Source organism: Epinephelus lanceolatus, chromosome 10 (assembly GCF_041903045.1).
Source record: "Epinephelus lanceolatus isolate andai-2023 chromosome 10, ASM4190304v1, whole genome shotgun sequence".
Classification (NCBI taxonomy): domain Eukaryota; kingdom Metazoa; phylum Chordata; class Actinopteri; order Perciformes; family Serranidae; genus Epinephelus; species Epinephelus lanceolatus.
The window spans coordinates 8,059,371-8,078,683 of record NC_135743.1 but is presented as its reverse complement, the minus strand read 5'-3'; the positions used below and the strand labels follow the sequence as shown (position 1 = coordinate 8,078,683).

The 19,313-nt window shown below is 41.4% G+C and overlaps 1 protein-coding gene across 1 annotated transcript; it reads left to right on the top strand.

Annotated features, from left to right (window-relative positions):
- The first annotated feature begins 9,874 nt into the window (after window positions 1–9,874).
- On the top strand, window positions 9,875–18,900 carry LOC117265761 (m-AAA protease-interacting protein 1, mitochondrial). The gene is made up of 5 exons (XM_033640446.2): window positions 9,875–10,423; window positions 11,955–12,026; window positions 12,335–12,461; window positions 13,530–13,674; window positions 16,000–18,900. Exons 1-5 carry the CDS (start codon window positions 10,019–10,021, stop codon window positions 16,082–16,084), a joined length of 834 nt encoding a protein of 277 aa, XP_033496337.2. The 5' UTR covers window positions 9,875–10,018; the 3' UTR covers window positions 16,085–18,900.
- Window positions 18,901–19,313: the final 413 nt, after the last annotated feature.

Genomic DNA, 19,313 nt, shown 5'->3' with positions numbered 1-19,313 from the left:
CCAAAAAAAATAGAGTTGAGGGTGCATTCTTCCTTATCATGAATTAATCAAATGCTTTGTTTGTTTCACGCGTGCATCAAGGCCTCTTGTCTCAGGGTGAACAATAGTCTAAGCATCCTCTTTTAATAAAACATCACCTTTCCTCCAGCTCACTTGTACCCTCCGTCACACAAATAAGCCATCAACTTTTTGGATCTACCTTTAAAAGATGTGAGGAAAAAAACAAAAACATCCACCGCAGACATGTTAATATGTTAATGAGAAGAGTTGTGTTCCTGCATGTGGACACATTTATGCTGATTTCAAGCCTTCTCTCGTGGCTGTCTGGAAATAGTAACTTGTTTGTCAGGAGCTGCGCCTGATCTTTGCTTAATGCATTAAATTCTGCAATAATTTCATCCCCTAATTTTTTTAATCATATTTACAGACATTTTATGAAGTTTGTTTATGAAGCCGGTGACAGCTCTGAAGGCTCCTCTCGCCACACGATCTGTATTTATGTCTGAATACGGAAGCAGGACCATTATGAATGTCCTGAAATCAGATTTATTCCAGTAAAAATATCCTCATTCCAAATCATTAAAAAATGGCAACAAGCTGCGTTTTTTTTTTTTTTTTTTTCACACAAAAAATAGCTGAAATATGGCATGTGAGAAATGTGCAAGGTGGCCGTCTTACAGAAGGTGTAGAGGTGGGATAAATTTAATTACAGCTTCAAATATTCATTTGGCAAATATATCAAGGTTGGAAACACAGGCCCAGAAATGGCAAGCCAGTCTGGCAGGCGCTCACAATAGCGGATGGCAAATGACAGTAATCCATGAAAAGAGACCAGACATTTATAGAATTTATAGAGAAGGACTCGCCATCCCAGATCTCTGATGTTTGTGGGATTTGCTCATTGGCATGTTAAACGTAGGGAAATGTATATAATAATCCAAACCTGTTTTTCTTTCCACTACTTCAGTTGCTAAATTTCCAAATTGATTTAATTATTGAGCCGCATGTGAGAACAACTTACCTGACTTTTTTCTTTTTTAATCAAAATGAAGTTATCCACACATTCACGGTGTGTGAATGTTACTTTGTTCTTTTGAGGAGGGAATATTTTCAGTGAGGCAGGATGTAAATTACAGTTTTAGACTCACTACTGTAAGTGTCATTTCAGTGTAATGAACACAGAATCATCCTGATACTTTCAAACAGTGGTTAGTAATTTCAGTTGAGACAGAAATGAGCCGTCTTCTGTGTCTCTTTTGTTCTGAGGCCTCAGACGGTCACTCGACACAGTCGCAGTAGCAGGAAACGCAACACGTGAGCCTTGCTGCTCTCTGATCTAACACGCTTGCTGTCTCGTCTCCAGCTGTGCAACGGGTTGTAGCGCAGCACCAGCGAGGCGCCAGGCACAGGTGAAGGTACACCAGGGCACTTCCTCTTCCTGTGACAGCGAGTGAAGGCGGCCTACTTTGCCTCTGTTATCGCGCTTTGCCCTGCGTAGGGTTGATTTAATCAGCAGGCTGGGGGGTGAGGAGGGGGGGCCCTGCCTCACCTTCCCGAGCCTGGAACTGGAGGAGAGCACGGGGGCGGTAAGTGGTTCTCCGAAGACCACACAGTCACAGAGAGTCCCGGTACCAGTGCCAAACAACTCCCCAACATGCCCTCCTCCCACCGACAACCAGATTAGAGAAGATCATACCTCACCCACCTCACTTCCACCTCCAGGGGGCTCCCTCTCCGGCACTGCTGTGGCTACAGGCAGGAATCACTCTCAGGGGGGGAGAACACTGGGCGTCAGCTGGTGCTAAGGTGCTGGTTTGGATGAGCTCTAATAAGAAACGGGAGCAAAACAGTTAAGTCAAAGGTGGAAACTGACACTGACCTACATTACCAAAGCCACAAGCCATCTTCAGTTTCTTCAGTATCTTTCCTGTATGCATCATGTAATTTCATATTTTGGGCACACACTGACTGTGTAGTGTTGTGAAGTCTGATTAAACTGAAGCATGTCTGATTTTAAAGTACCAAACACACATCCTCATGCAGACTAGTTTGTCTTGTTGCCCTTTTTTGCTGTCCATTGTGAGACAATGGCGGGCGAACTTTCAGGCGAGCTCATGACAGATTTTAGGTTACGTTCACTTAACATGTCGCCCACATCTTTACTGGGTAAACTGTCACAGGAAGTGATGCATTGTGTTAACAGTAAACTCTTTGGGATTTTAAAAAAACAAGTGCCTTATCATGAGACTGTCCTCCCAACGAGAACAATGACGTAAGTTGTGTCAGCAAGTTCCCAAAAATGACATGCTTTAACAGACACGTCGTCAGAAGAAAATGTTTGTTTCTGCAAACCACAGATACGTAACACATTTCATACGTTGCATATCAATGGATGGCTACCAACCTGCAGACCACTGAGGACTACTCTTCGAGGCCAACAAACAACAAAACCAATGTTTTTTTGGTGACCCTTTGCGATGTTCCCACTGCAGTGTTAGTGGCACAGATTGGCATGTTTTTTACTGACACTGGGTGTTTTTTTACGGACACATTGAGGTGTTTCCCAGCAGTGTTTAAGCCACCGACTTGGAGTGTATTTCACCAACCTGTCCCTACTTCTCCAGCAACTTTTGTGCCACCAAATATGGATGTTTTAACCCAGACAGGAGTGTATTTTGTGCCTAAACCTAGCCAGGCCTTTACCAGTGTTGCGTATCCGCAAAAAAATAGTGTAAAGTATCCAAAGTTTGCAGAAATGTACAATACAAACATTTTTTCCTAGTGATTGGGTTGGTTTCAAAGCCCTTTAGTGGCTGCAGCAATTATGATGGATCAAAGGAAGGTGACCTTCTGGTGCTACAAAATCTGTGTAGAGAGCACCTTGGGGTGGATGAATGGGTCAACAAAACATCCGACTGTTAAGCATGGCCATGTTGCTTCCAAACCTTAACCATGTGTTAAATATTGCAAACTGACAACAAAGATGCCTTGAAAGATGCTTTGCTGATAGTGTCGTCAGGAAACACTTGTATGTGTCAGTCTAGAGGACATGGACCAGGCCCCCACGAAGTGTGCCAAGCTTTGAAGCCAACTTTATGGTGGCCAACCAGTGGAATTAAGTCTGCCATGTGATGCCATGGGGCCCATAAACACTTTTTTCCCATAGACTTACATTGTGAAAGAGAAATCTGTGAATCAGTTGGTACATTTTTTAAAATGTCATAACCTCTGCAAAATGACTCTTTTCACTATCAGATTTGATTTACACAATCCAAGAACATTTGGAAAGTCTAGAAGAGCAGCACAGTTGAATCATCATGTTCCCATTCAAGTTAACAGAGTGCTAAACTGAAAGTGGCAAGCTTGTCTGAGGGAAGTCTCTATTACACCTGCTCTATGGGCCACACATTGTGAAAGCAGTGCCGATCATGGGGGTAATTTTATAGGCAGCAGCAACCTTCATATGAATGAATGGAGTTCTGCCGCCAAAACTGTATCCAGTTCTCTTTATACATGTGTGGCATGGACAAACAACGCACTTTGTTGTTTAGTTAGGAGGACTTGTTGGTTATCATTGGAGCTGTGCGTCATCTATAGACACTTGAATGTCATCAGCAAAAAAACGTCTAAAGAAAAAGAAGTGTTGGACACAGTGGCTGCACTGACAAGCAACCAGAGGGCTTTTAACACCAAAGAAAATGCAAAATCAAGGTGAGTAACTTGGATTCATGGGATCGACGTGCAGGTAGTCAAACTTTACTTTACTTTACTTGATTCTCTCTCATGAACATCTACCTGTTCGTCACCTCTGCGTACATATCTGCTCACAACACGTCTCAAATCAAAAGCACGTAACAACTGACAAAAAAAATGTCCGCAAACAGGAGCCAAATCATCAAACGGCCTTCCACCCTCCTGCTGCATGAGAATGGTCCGTGTGGAGGTATGGGAGACACTGGCGGCAGGAGCGAGACGGGCGGGGTAGAGGTGGTGGTGGTGGGGTACTAATCGGGGAGGGAAGGAGGGATGGATGGATGTAGGAGGAGGAGGAGGAGGAAGGGAGGGTTGATAAAGCCTGATCTGTGCCATGGGGCATTTATGGCTGTTGGGGAGGCAGGGGGACGGGGATAGGGGGAAACGGGTGGGAGGAGGCATTGTCTGCTGTGTCCGTGCGTTTATAGGATTGAGCTCAAGTTTCCTTTGTGTTTCCATTTTGTTGAGGGATTATGTTCTTTGAGAGAGTTGTGCAAGCAGGCAGGCACACAGAGTGGAGGCGGAGAGAGAGAGAGAGAGAAGATGGGTGAGGGGGGTGCACGAGGAGGGAGGGAGGGAGGGAGGGAGGGAGGATGTCTTTGTTCAGAGCGTTGATCATGAACAAGACAGATAGCAGAGGGTGTGTGTCTGCATGAGTATGTGTGTACAAGTGAGTGTATCTCTGTGTATGTTTTTAATGCCAGAGAGTGTGTGTGTTTCAGTGTGTGTGTGTGTGTGTCGGAGAGCAAAGCAAGATGTCAGGACATGTAACCAGCCATGTAACAATTTAAAATCAATTTGCCTCCCAAGAAGGAATTGCTCTGTGAGACATTTTTCCCTCCCAGCGTTTACAGGACTTTCATTCTATCTAAATAGATATCAATTACATAATCGCTTTTCTTCTCTCCGCCCGGCCGCAGAATGCAAAGTTTGTCACGCCGGGCTGAGGCGTAATTGTCCCCCGCGCATAATGTTTTGTGATTGCTTGTGACATTTGCAGTGTCATTGATCAAACGGGGCACGGGTGTAATGAAGACACAGAAAGCTCCGAGTGAATCGAGGAGGGGCGGAGGTGGAGGTGCTCTGATACTTCCTGTGAATTGTGTCAACTGAAGCAACAGTTTCGTGTTGGAAGCCGCCTCCTTTCCCTCAAGTCCCGAGTCACATCCAAAACAGTTTTCTCTCATTAATTGATTGGTGACAGATGAAAGTCTGTGCCTCTCCACAAAAATTCAGAAAGAGTGACTGGAAGTGTTAACTGGTGATAATCTGAGCGCTGAAAGTTTTCCAAGTTCTCTCATTTAAAAAAATACACCCTGGTGTCTTTACCTTGTTCCAACCCCATTGGGTAACCACGCACCCATTGTGTTTTCCTCAACTTGTTAAAACACCACATGGTACATTTGCATAGGATAACCAACATATAGCGAATCATTTGCATGCCTGAAAGTGCACTTGAGTAACCGTAATTACACGTGACACCAATTACTCTGTTACTTTGTATTAAATTATAATGGAAAATTCCACTAGAGAATTGGAGCCTAATTGCATCTTAATTTGCATAATTTTGCATATTAATCACATCTCAGATGAATAATAAATTTCAGCAGATTTTTTAATTTATGCATAGATCCAAAAACAAGTTGAAAAATAATTTGTGAGTGAAAAAAATCAGGAACTATTACTTAGAGCATTTGTGCTAATTTCTCTCATTACCCCACGCTCAAGTCAAAGATATCTGTACTCTCGATCAACAAGCGTTTGCATTTTGAAATGGAGAGTTAGTGAAAGCTTCGGCAGGAAGAAAAAAAAACAGAAAAGAAATGTAGAAACATAAATTTTGGAAATATCCATGCATCAATTTTACATAAAACTTTGTGGCTCTATTTAAAGCTCTTCCCGTGGCAGAGATGCCAAATGAATTCTACAATGATAATTCAAATCACTTTCTGCCTTTTCCCTTTTCTCTCTTCTCTCACTCTCTATCCTTTTTTTTTTTTTTTTGGTCAACACCTGTGCTTGCTATTGTGTGTGGCTCCCTGCCAGCAGACACAAAAATCCAATACCTGTAGCCCAGATTAAATTCAAATTTACAAAAACAACATATTTTCAGATTTAACATGCCATCCTTTCCAGCGGAAAGTTGAGCAAGTTATTTTATAAAGCTGATAATGAAGAAAGACAAAAACAAAAACTAAAATCTGCTCTTTTGAGGCCATTATCGCTTCACTGTGGAACATTTTGAAAAGATGTAAAGTTGGAATCAGAACAAACAAGGTGTGGATAAAGACATGAAATACATTAATCACTTTTATATCATCTATCACGACGTTGTTACGTTTCTCAACCTTTTGTGGCATCTGACGCTTAAAATAATGAAATGACTGTTTGCTTTTGACCCCGTGACACAGGTTACTCGTTGTCTTTCAGGATTATATTTTCAGAGCAAACCCCTCGCAATAATTTACATTAAAAAACAAAAATTTGAGGAAAATATGAAAAAAAAAGAAACACAGGCTGCGTTCAAAATCAATCCCTCGTTCACTACATGACAGACACTCTATAGTTTACTTTATAGTGAGTCGTAAATTGAGGTTTCAGGACACTTTTGTCATCACTGACAGGTGAAGTGTCACACAACTGTAATTCAGAGAACACATTTCTCACTCAGAATAAGGACACAGTCAATGTTTTGCATTCTGTATTAAGTAGGGAGTCATTTTAAATATATTCTGTAGAGCTGAAACCTGTCTCTGCTTTTATATCCTGTTAACTGTCTTTGCAACCTACAACATTTAAACATGTGAGAAGTTTCATCTGATTTTCCCACATGACACAGATGCCAGTATATACTGTGCATCCAAGTCCAATTTTCAGATTTCATCATTATCAATAAACGGCTTCATATTTGAACTCCGCTCCACCAGTGACCTGCCTTTAAACACTCTGGAGGTTTGTGCAACGCGACGTCTTCATCGTGTTGCCCAGGAGCTCAGCTGTGGACAACAGTGCCTTTCAGTGGCACAACAGAGGAAAGAGCTCAATGAAGACTGCGACGTTACAGCTCACACACACCATCTCCGTGACACTGAGGCGCGTCCATGAATAAGACACTCTCAGCAGGAGTGTCCCAGCAGCAGGTAAACCTCCACAGCCTGTAGTGTAAGCACTATAACACTGGTAAGAAAGTCAAGGCAGCAGAGTCATGAATCCAATTTCCTCCTAATGACACCTTCCAAAATATTGTAAATGTGAAAGTTTTTTTCACGTCATTTATTTAATTTAGTGCCAAATTATATCTTCTGTTACTTTTATCTGCTGCTTTAATGAATTTTTCAACCTGCAAGGAATATAAATTGGGGGTAAAAACTGAAATTCCTTCATTTTATATCAGTATTTTGCCTAAATACAGTCATATTCAAAGATATTAACACAAAGGAATAACAGAGACACTCATTAAAACTCTATAGAGAGTGTCAACTCCTCCTAGGATTTGTAAAATGACCAAATTTCCAGAAAGAGAGGATGTGACCTCAGTGGCCTGTAGCTGCAGCCCTACTGGTAGTAACTGACCTTGCAGGCTGGTTCTGAGCTGGTTTAACTGGTGTTTGTGGTCAACGTATTGAAGTTTGACTGCAGGTTCAAACTTGATGTTGTGGACTAGTTTCTCTGGGTTGCAAAAATCTACATAAATGTGTCTGGTGTGTGTGTTACAATTTGATTTCATGAGACATCTCACATGTTAATTATTCACATAGTTAATTAAGATGTGTCCAAGTATCTCACATTTGTAAGTTTCTTTTCTTGTTTCTTTGTCTTACTCCATCTTTCTTCTTTCCTCCTCCTCTCTCTGTCCTGGTTAAACGTCTTGATTATGGTGTATTAAACAGCAGCCTGGACTCTAACTCTTCTTCACTTGTGTGTTTATCTGCAGATTCTCCGACAATTAATCTCATCCAGTGTGGAAGTTGTTAATATTCTGCTCCATTCGACTCGCAGATGTAAAAAGCATTCTCAACTGACACACATAATTACTATGATACATCCCGGAAAGGTTTCCGTGTCTGAGCGCAATTTCAAATAACCAAGTGCTGCGCTGCTAATTATTGATAAATAAAATTAGTTGGGAGAACTTCAGGTGGGCGGGGCCGCGCGCAGGTGTCTGCCGCGTGCGTGCGTGCGAGCGCGCGCTGCAGAGGAAAAGAGGAGCGACGGGGAAACGGCGCTGACCTGTAATCACCGAGAACAGCGGGGACTTAATGATGTTTTGGTCTGCTGATCAAATTTCACATTTTCGCACAATCATTTTGGGCACCTGCGCAGAAAACAAAGACTAGGCGGAAACTGCTGGCCCGTTGGAACAACTGGTTCTGTGTGTGTGTGCGTGTGTGTGTAGGCACTTTCACTGGCTTTTTAGATGTTCTCCTTTATTGTGTTAATAATAGATGCACGCACAGACACACTCAAAGTTTGTTTGTTTTCTAGTTTCCTCATACTTTGTCTCTCTCTCTCTCACACACACACACACACACACACACACACACACTACACGAGGCACATATATGGATATTTATCTCCCTCTACTGGATTCTGTCAGTAAAGTCACTTTGCTGCCTTCAAGTGCTCCCTGTAAGTTCGACTTAACTCAATCATGAAGACAGAAACATTTAATCAGTCAGATAATGTCTTTTAAAAGCTTTTGTTTGATTTCATTTTAGATCCATACTGCATTAGAATTAATGGGACACAACCCATGAAGCTTGTTAGTGATTAAAATGCAAACGCGTGGGAACTAATAAGGGGGACCTGAGACCTGAACTTTTGTTTAGTATGCATTTTTAATTTCTCCTGGCTATTTGGGATCAATAGGACCAGATACATGTGAAAAAACTAAACATGGCAACAATAATTAAGCCCCAGTGTCCTCAAACGTGACAATACTTCCTAATTAATAATGTCTTAGCTTGTTACTGTTGCTAAAATTGGTCAAATTTGTTGAAATCAAACTACAAACATTATTAATCATAAATAAACAAGTTTCAACCATGAAATGTGATCAGGTTTTGGACCTTGTCCACTTTTGTGTCTGGATCAGCTGTAAACTGACTTGACAGAGATATCAGCCATCTTGTTTTTACATGGATTAGTTGTGCTCTTACTGCAACTAGACTGCAGAAAAAAGTGTCCATGAAGTCGGACAACAGGTCTAAGTTAAGTAGAATGAAGTGTAAAGTCAAGTAAACCCAAAATTTGATGGCTTCATACTGTATAAAGAAAGGATACAGGGTCTCAGGAGGATATGTGTTTGGCCTACTTGTTCTGGTAAATATTTGGCTTTGCTGTCATTGGTAAATAATATGTTGTAGAATATGAGTTAACGTGTCAACACTAACCGCCTCCACATACTCTATATCACATAATCTATTTTTGTTTAGGCCTACTGTCAAATGCCAAATGTACAAATAAAACATGTCCTTCCGGTTTTCAAATTCAACTCTTGTTGTTCTTCTGAAGAAATTTTGGTTTGCAGGCGTGACAATGAGTCAGAGCAATCTGTTAAATACAAACAGTACAATTTATCAATTAAAAAAACTTGATACAGATATTAATCAAGATAACTGCATAGAGATTTTTTTTGAATAAGGTATCTATATAAGAATTTTTATTTTCTAAGTATGTTTGTAATTATTTCATATCTCGCTGTAAGACAAATATTATTGGTAATTCATTTAATATATAAGAATAGGTCTAGGATAATTAATTATTGTGCAGCTTTATTCTGATGGGGGGCTTCATAATTTATTCATGTAATTATTAATTCATGAAGAGGGGGTGAGAGTAAATAAGTTTGTACTTCCTCTCTCCTACTCCTTTTTGGATATGTAAATCAAATCATTATATGTTGTTTTCAGTTTTCATGCTTCCTTTAGTAACCTGTTTTTTATGTCCGTCTACTACTGTATGATTATTTTGTTTATTTGCTACTTAATAATAATAAATCATCAGCAGAAAAAAGTCAAACACAGAAACACCTGTGAGAAGTGAAAGAGCCTCAGATGAAGTGCTCCATGTGATTGTTTCTACATTTCCAACAGTACCTGAAGGCAGCAGTCATGTGTGTACGTCGTATCCACGATAAGGATTATGGGTACAGCATGGGGTGAGTTGCATAAGGTTACCAAAGGCAACAATGACAATGGAGGCTGCTTCAGCCCATGAACCGTGGTCCAAACGCCGCCGGTAATGCTGCGCCCTCCTCGCTGAGATGCAGCGGATCAGCAGCCTCGCTGCATGCCGGGAGCTCGGCGGCCTTGCAGCAGCTTCACCCGGGGTCTGCGCCTGGAAGAAGGGCACGACCTGCAGCAAGCAGCCGGCCGCGCACCAGCAATTGGCGGGGATGAGTGTGCGTCCTTTTACCGGGGTACCAGGAGCACAGAGTCGGGGACTGTGCCGGCGGAGGTTCGTGTTCGTAGGTCAGAAACACAGACTGTTCAGCTCTCAGCCTGGAGCCGACGGGCCATCGGGGAGCTCCGGTGGTCACCCCGGTGTCTCTGTAGTCGGTGTCCCGGACCCGATCACATGGATCCGGTGCAAAGTCATCATCTATCTCATCAATCTGTACTTTGAGATAGACATGAGCTCAGCGGAGTTTGAAAGAGGAGTGAAGCAGGTAACTACTTAGAGAAGCACCAACAGGTCCTCCACTAACCCCTGCTGCATCAGGGATAAACAGCTGGGTAACTGTAGTCCATGTGTGGCCGATGGAAGGCCTCACATCTCCAAATCAGTAGACTACTGTGGGCTCTTTCTTTCTTAAGTTTATTCTTAAGTTTATGTGGCAAATGGTTTGAAAGCCTCTCTGTGATACTGCAGATTTGAATGGCACCTAAGTGATGTTTTGACATGGCTACTGGAGGGTTCATATAGAGGTCAACCATAGGATAGATGAGGAAGGAATTTATAATAAGCTTGTAACATAAAGAGATGAAAACACCCTCAAACCCTTAAGTTAATGTATCACAACTCCAACTGCAAAGCTCTCAAATGCCCCTTAACTATATTTAACTCCATCAATACCAAACTACATAAGGGATTGTTTGTGACTTATGAGAGGGGGTGGTGCAAAATGGGGCAAGCACTTCAAATAGTTTTTTAAGCACTGGGGATGGAGTTGTTTTTGATCCGTCTTAGGGGAGGGACATTTCACTTTTTAAAGGGTTGTATTTTGCACTTATTAAATACCGGAAAACTTCAATTAAACGCCCAGTCCCTTTTACAAGCCCTGTGTAGCTATACACTTTGACAAATAAAGGCCTGTCTCGATTAGACGCCTGGTCTGGTTGCCAAGCAGTTTATATTTTCAGGAGCTCTTTTGATGTATAAAACCGGATTGTTGACTACCCACTTGCGCTAACATTAGGTAGCTGTTTACATCGCACATTCAAACATAAATGTTTAAACTTGTGTCAATGTGGAGATGCTACACATTCAGATTTACAGGCATGATGAAAAACAAGTGGTGACCTTCCTCTGAAGCTGTCATGAAGTCAGAATATGGGCTATTAATTGAAGTTTTATGGTACCTTCAGAACTCCAAAACCTGCAAGTGTGATTGAAAGGCATGTTTGCTTTAAAAAAAATCAAAAAAAATCACATTCATCACAGCTAGAAATTGTGAAATATGGTTATTTATGGTGGAGGGAGGATGCATTTCCCCCGTTCACTCTGAGAGGCTCAAGGAGTAATATCTGTAGGGCTGGGGAGGGTCATAACCTTAACTCTGATATGTTAAGTACAGTTCCTAATTCCTGTTGAGAAAGCAGTCTCACCTCAAGGTCTGTTTAGTAGCTGTTCTGGAGCTTTCAATCACGTGGCATGATCTTCATCAGCAGATGGAGATTTCCTCGTCGTCAAATTTCCATTATTGCTGAACGCTCTGCGGCTCAAAGCTGAGGCTCACGTCCTTAAATGCTAAATGGAAATTCGAACGTCAGTGACATGACGACTGGGCAAACTGCTGATGGATATGATTAAAAGCTCCAGAACAAACTACTATAAGGACCCATGTCTGAATGTGAGACACTTACTAATTAGTTTTTTTTACAACTATCAGCAGTTTAAGACAAAGACAAAAGTTACAGTTAACATGTCTAACCCACAAAATAAAAATGAATCACCTTGTTGTCCCTCATCCATCCCAGGCTTTGATCCACGTCTCCAACATGATGTCCAGTGGCAGATACCACAAGCTAGTGGGGATTGTGTCCAATGAGGTAACAGATCATGCACATACTGTACATGAACACAAACTGAGATATATTCAGATGAAAAGTAAATGTTTTACTCCTGCTGTGAAAACACACATGTACTGATAAATTAGACTTCTCATTTTGGGTATTGTAGTCATTTTAAAATTGAACATCAGCACAGCAGAGTACAGTATAATGTAATAAACCTTTCAGAAATGCAGGGCTAAAGTCATTGCACAGGGTTTTGCGCTTACAAATAGTCAATTTGTGGTAATAATGATCGATCAGCCTCATCAGTATTTTGGTTTTGATGATCTCTTTTGCAATTTCAGATGATAGATTATGTGAAGACAAGGTGCAAGTCTCTCACTGATGCTCAGAGACAACATCTAGCTGTCACAATGGATGACATCATATTCATGCTGCCGGAAGACGTGTCGGTCGTCTTTGATAGATATGGTGAGTTTTGTGTGGCTGAGAACACTGAATGGTCTACCAGGGTCCTTATTCTGGTCAGGTGATGCCTTTCACAACCTGAGCAAACCAGTTAAACTGCTCTGCTGCCAAGTTACAGTATACTTCTTGAACTAGATGCGGTTAGTCAAAGATTATATAACTGTCCATGCTGTCCTGTCAAGAAAGATTTTGTGGACTCATAATCTCAGTTTCAGAGGTGGAATCTCTTTCTCTGTTAAAGCTGGATTGTCGGATGTTTCCATATAAATTAAGGGTATTTCTCAGTAAAGCGGAGTTTTAGTTTCAGGCAACCGTGGCAACTTTACTGCACTGGCGAACCGGAAGTTATGCGTTTTATGTCAAACAGCCAGAGCGAAAGAGAGATCAATTTAATATTTTACGTCAGATTTGTTTTGTTATTCCTCCGCGCTAGCAACAGCCATGGCTGGAGGCGTTTTGTTTTCAGGTTTTAAATCTGTCCCATTTTCATGAATGCGATATCTCAGGAAGGCTTTTAGGTGATTTCTTGGAATTTGGCACAAATGTCCACTTGGACTCAAGGATGAACTGAAGAGTTTGGTGGTCAGGCTCACTGTCACCTCACAAGACACGTTTATAGCCATAACTCAAGAATTTCTGCATTAATTATGACAACATTTCACACAAATATCCAATAGGATAACGTGATGATGACATTTTAGATCCAGAAGATCAAAGGTCAATTTCGCTGTGACATCATAATGCTCTGCAAAAACACAATTCTGGCCATTACTCAAAAGGGGAGACATTTTGTCTGATACTGACTTAGTGACACCAATCTTGAAAAGGTGCTGATAGTATAGATCTAATCTGCTGTCGGAGATGATGAAGACGTGTGTGAAGCATCCATGTTTTAGAATTTGGGTCCTTTAGCAAGGCACTTAACTCTAACTGCGGCTGAGAAAGAGATCACTTATAGAGGATGTAGATGTAAACCTGCCAGCTCCCAGATGTGATTGTACGCAGGTTTCAAGTGAAGCTTTTAGTACTCGTCCATTACATGGTCTGTGGTTTCTTTCTCTTTACTTGTAGGTAGAAAGTACTGCTTCATCGTCATGAGGTTTTGGTTCCTGTCAACATATGAAGGCCCTGATGACCCCGAGGGCACGAAGATCTTCAAAGTGGCCTCGAGTGAAGATGGCAGCCCAGAGAAGAAAATAGTGACAGCAGTCTATGAGTAAGAACTCAGATTGTCATTTGCAGAGACATGCCATACATCCAAAAGTATGGATTACAATCAAATCTTCCCTCATTCAGCTTTGACATGTTCAAATATATTTCATGCAGTGTGTGCGGACTCTTTTTGCTCAAAGCTAATTTTTGATCATTAATTTGCTCAGATGTTAGGTGCCAGAATCTCTGTTTGCCTCACAATTAAAAGGTACAAATATTTACTTAGAGACTTAATTATATGTTGGCAAAAGCTCAAAGTTACCTGCAGGCCTTCCAACATATGGCATGTCTGTTTTTGTTGGGTGGGTAACAGAGCCACAAAGCTGATGGTGGCGAGGTACCTTTTTTTTTTCCTTTTAATGTATGTGGAAAGGATAATTTCGGAGAATGTTCCAAAGTGTCGTGTGGGTGGATGAGAGTTCATCTAATGTTTAATGCCTCACTGGGGAAAACGGTGAAAGAGACATATTTATTTCACTGGAGGACTGCCACTAATACACTTAAAGTAAGAGATATTAAAGGGACAGTTCACCAATCCAATCCAAAATACATATTTTTCCTCTTACCTGTAGTGCTATTCACAGGTCCAGATTGTTTAAGTGAGAGGTGCAGAAAGTGTTTGAGACATCAACCGTAGAGATGTCTGCCTTCTTGAAATGGTGCTCAAAGCACAAAAGGAACACTTCTGAAAAACTCAACAGTAATGTCTTTCATCTCTAACCATACCACTGCACAGATGGAAGCATGCATTTACTCACAGACAGGAGGCTCATGCTCATGACAGCACGAGATGTGAAAATTGATAGCGTCCTCCTCAGCTGAACTTGGGTATCTCAGTGGTGCCAGGTGAGCTAGCAGTAGATACACGCCTCCATCTGCACGGTGATACGGTTTGTTGGGTGTAGTACGGTAGACAGAAAATAGTTCCTATGTGAAATAAGGTTCCTTTGAGAAACTGCGCCATGAAAGAGACGTTGTTGAGTTTTTCAAGTGTATTTTTTGGCACTTTCAGCACCACAAGCCATGTGCCAGCTAGTTCCATTATATTCTAGAGAAGGCAGACATCTCCAACTCTTGGTGACTCACTTCAAAATAACCTAGACTGATTAATAGTTCCACAGGTAAGAGAAAAAAATGCATATTTTTTTAAATTTTGGGGTGAACTATCACTTTAATAAAGGCACTGATTGCAAGAATAGTAAATAAAAGCCAGGCATGAGAAAATCTCATGATGCTATATTCACTGTAGTACATCTGTAAGTCCCAAATATGAACACACAGCCAGTCAGTGCACTGTGAAGCTCAACTGGGGCAGAAGACGTCCATAAGAAAATCTTATACAAGCACAATAATAATTAAGACCAGCTGTTTCCCTATTTATATTTTAGATGTTCATTCACGCCAATTGGATGGATGGAATTCCAACAAAACGCTTCACATACAGCATGTGAGCAAACAAAAGTTCCATCGTAATGTCTTGTCTATCTCCATGCCTGATCACTGACTTTGGAAAAGAGGCTCTGAACCTGTGAGAGAAGAAACAAACGTCTTCGTCCTTGATATCTATTAAGCTCTGTTTTCAGCAGTGCTACTGGTCCGTCTCGTGTACCAGGTGACAAATATTGTGCAGATTTTTGGCTCTTGATGTAAATGTCCTGTCATGTCTGAATGAACCCGTTTCAGCACGTGAACAGCTAGATGAAGCTGCAATATTATGAATTCCATTCTAAAACAGGACCTTTGACTGCTTGTCAGAGATTTAAAATTCTGCATCACTTCAGTTGTTCTGATTTGGGTCTAAAGAACCACTGATATGATTCTCCACTGTAACAGGAAGTGGAAATAATTCCACTCCCACTGCATGTCAGTCAAAGCCTCTTTCCATTTCCAATCAGTAATCCGTTTAGATGCTGGACTGCATGGTGTGGGTATTCTACCTAATGCCCACCTATCTAGTTAGCCAGATTCTCTTTCCTATTGTTTCAGGTCTTGAAATCCCCTCTGAGAAAGCCTGTTACACTTCAAATGTTATCCCAAAGGCTAGTAAACAGACAGTTTGGCAGGATAAGGAAGCCATTTTTAGAAGCCTCACCTCGTTGTTGTCAAGGTGAAACAAGATGCAGTAGTTAGTTTGAGTTGAGTGATAGTCAATTTCCTTCAGCAATCTGAATACACTTGTACTGCTAAGGAGAATTTAGGATGCTCTTCTGAATTTTGAGTATAGGAGACACAGGGTGTGCATGATTTACACCAGCCTGGGGAGCTGTTCATGTTTAGAGAGTAAACTATTGTAGCTCTTGTTAAATATGCCTCCCCCCTTCCCTTCCAGATTTCACCGAGAGCTGACGAGAGGAGCCTCTCCCGACTGGACAGTCACGACTGTTTGGCACTGGCATTGGAAACAGGCCGAGTGATTTGACTCGTCGCTGCAAGGCCATTTGTCAGTCATCAAGACACAACAGGGGAGAAGTGATTGGTTGGATTCACTTATTCATAAAAGACTACAGACACCTGCGAGCAGCAGATTGAAGGGCTGTCTATGAGGAACACATGAAACGGGACCCAGAGCCATACTAATGACGCTGTGCAGACACCTGAAGACCTCTGAACTTTATAAATTAACCCATGTCATTACGGCCTACTACCTCAGACCCTCAGATGCTTTTAAAGCCCCCCTCCAGTGGTTTTCCAAAGAAAAATGTGTGAGCAAATCATTGTAGGAGGTCACAGTGCTAGAACAACTGTGTCCGGTGTTTTCAGCTCAGATACACTGTATGACAGAGTGATGAGGTCACTGGAGGAAGACTTTAAAGTGTCTTTTTCTAAAAATAGCCCGCAAATGGAGTTTGCTCAGTTGTCATCATGTGACCTACAGTAAGTGTGAAACTTTGGTCCCATGACAACAGATGCTGGTATATGGTCACCGCCTTACTATAGATCATGACGATAACCAAGTCATCTCCATGACAACTGAGGAAGTATCTTAAAGTACTAGAAAAAGCTGATGGACTTTTTTTTGTTTTGTCAAACCACTGCTTCACAGGTCAAGAATGAACTCTGTTGAGTTTGTTAAACCAATATGTTGTGTCAATACATTGCTTTGATCAGAGCACCAAAGTGTACCCATGACCCTTTAATTCACACAGGGAATCTGGTCCGACCCCCAGTCATAATCAATACTGAGCTGCTCCGATAAACTAAGGGACTGTGCAAAAATTACTGAGGTGATAAGGGGGACTAATCTCTATTAACAACTGTGTTTATAGCGAGTGTTCTGGCTTCAGTTTGCAGTCCGAGTAGCATTCACCAATTATGTCTGAACGGTAGGTAAAAAGTCCATTTGAAGATAGATAGATAAACAGATACCTTTATACCTTATGTAAAAATTAGCCGAAATGATTGGGGCACTGTAGAGGAAGTCTATACCGGATAAGCCCGAAGTATTGACCCCCACCTCCAGAGGCGTATCGTCACCAGAGTGCACCTTTGCACACCATAGCACAAATGCAAATTTTCTTTTTGATGTGCATTGAAAGATATACCATGCAGGATTTTCCTCAATAAAAAAATGTATAGACTATGGGGCTGTGCACATGCCATGTTTTTTTGCACCCTCAGATTCACTGTTTTCAATGTAGATGTGCGGCAGGTGCACTCAAAAGGCAGAGCGACGCCGTCAGGGCACACGCTTTCCGGAGAACCTGTTTTTCAGGGTGCAACAGCTGCACCTGAAGATAAACAAAGTTTAACTTTTGGAATGCAGAAGCGCGGACAGCATGTCAAATGACGAGGAGCAACCAATCACAGCCAGCAGATATCTGTCCCTTCTTCGTAAATATCAGTTTGTGATAAAGACGAAGAAGAAGTTGCCAAAGTTTTACATCCGTCCCACAGAGAATATTTTTGGCCAAATACACACTTAGAAAACAACATCTGGAATAAAATCAGCTCCGCAATCAGCATTTCTTGTAAGTAGGCTATGACACAGTGCTGGTTATGGTTGCTTGGCAACCGCGCATTTTCCAAGTGGTTAAAGACGAAGTAATGAAGAAGTAATGCCTCTCAATCATCACTTATCACCCACTAGAAGTGTGTGGTGGTGTATTTATTAGTTATCTGCAGAGTATCTGCCTTTGCCTGGGTTTTCTTTTTTTTCTATGTTCAAGATGTTCCTGGGCACAGCGTGCTGGTGAGGTCAGGACTTCAAAAAACAATAGCGACCAGTTGCGGCATCATAAGCTGCACACATCCAAGAGGAAGCTACAAAAATTGAGGACACAGCATCAAAAAACAAACAAACAAACAAACAAAAAAAATGCAAATACAATGAACCCTAACCTTTGCTTTTTGCTGGCAATATTGTTTACAAACAGCAACCAACAATTCCTGCATAGTATACCTTTAAGAAAGTCAACCATATTAGTTAGAATAAAAATAAATAATAGGCTAATGCAACAGCTGACTCTGCATTAGCATTAAAGGTGATGATCTTGTATTATATAACTATATTTTCCACATGTGAAACATCAAACTTAGAAGGGACCAAATGTATTGGTGTCAATGTATTAGGTTCTTGAGAAGCAACGGGCAACAAGATAATCCATTTTCCATAGTAATCAGGAGGGGGCGTATGTTCTGGTACATGGTTGTCGGCGACGCAGTTTACTGTTCAAGCGAGGACTTTATGGATCGACGAGAGATCACAACAACAGTCTTACACCAAGTGAAAATAGTTGTATTGCATCGCTGCAGGCAAGACAGACAAATCCTGGCAGAAAATTCCCCACCCATTTACTATAACTCAAACGCAGCCTGTGTCTGAGCCCACGGTCGCTGCCAGAAACGTGTCACTTGTCAAAAACATCACGTCTGACAGGCTCGTGAATGCTGCGTGTCATCCCATTCTGTTTAAGCTCGCTGCAATATTATTAATGTTGACAACATATCTGACAAACAGAGAGGATTCTGTCATTAGCGGCCGCTAATTCATGCATAATGAAATACGCTGAGGATTATTCTAATTTTCCTGCATAGTAATATGTGGTCTGTGGAAGTTTGCGTGGGGGTTTTTTGGTTCCAGTGGAGCATCTCGCAGAGTCGTAATGAGATTAAATGAGTGCGGTTAGCTTAGCACATGTCAATATGCTCATGGATATGGTGAGAGCACATTAAACAATTTACCACGCCTGTGCATCACTCAGTTTAATGGAAATTAACAAGAAAACAAAAACAAGTGGTGAATGTACAAAAAGCTAATGATTTTTTTATTAGTTATTTTACTGTTCTGTAATCTCCAGACATGTGCATCAGTCGAGGCTGCGTGCCAACCTGTTTCATTAATCTGGTTAGCGAAACAGATTGCAAACAATCCCTCATACCTCCTTGAAAGTCTGTGTGTCTGCCTGTATGTCTGCATGTGTCTCAGCTCCAAGACGCCATAAATTAATTGTGCTATCTCTGTCAGACTTCCCATTTCAAGGCTGATTAATAGAATTACAAGATAAACATGCTTGGAAATCAAATCTAATACTCTGACAGAATAAATGATAGGTTGTGAGAACGCACCTCTCAGTGTTTACTCAGGTCTGTCACCGGCACAGAAACAGTCACACCGGCTGTTATTTTTAAGTCCAAAGCAATCAA

Bases quoted from the DNA above. Each gene is read 5' to 3' on its own strand.
- LOC117265761 (XM_033640446.2), top strand. From the start codon at position 10,019: ATGCAGCGGATCAGCAGCCTCGCTGCATGCCGGGAGCTCGGCGGCCTT. The intron at 12,027-12,334 runs GTAACAGATCAT...TTGCAATTTCAG, and splicing joins TGGGGATTGTGTCCAATGAG to ATGATAGATTATGTGAAGAC. The intron at 12,462-13,529 runs GTGAGTTTTGTG...CTTTACTTGTAG, and splicing joins GGTCGTCTTTGATAGATATG to GTAGAAAGTACTGCTTCATC.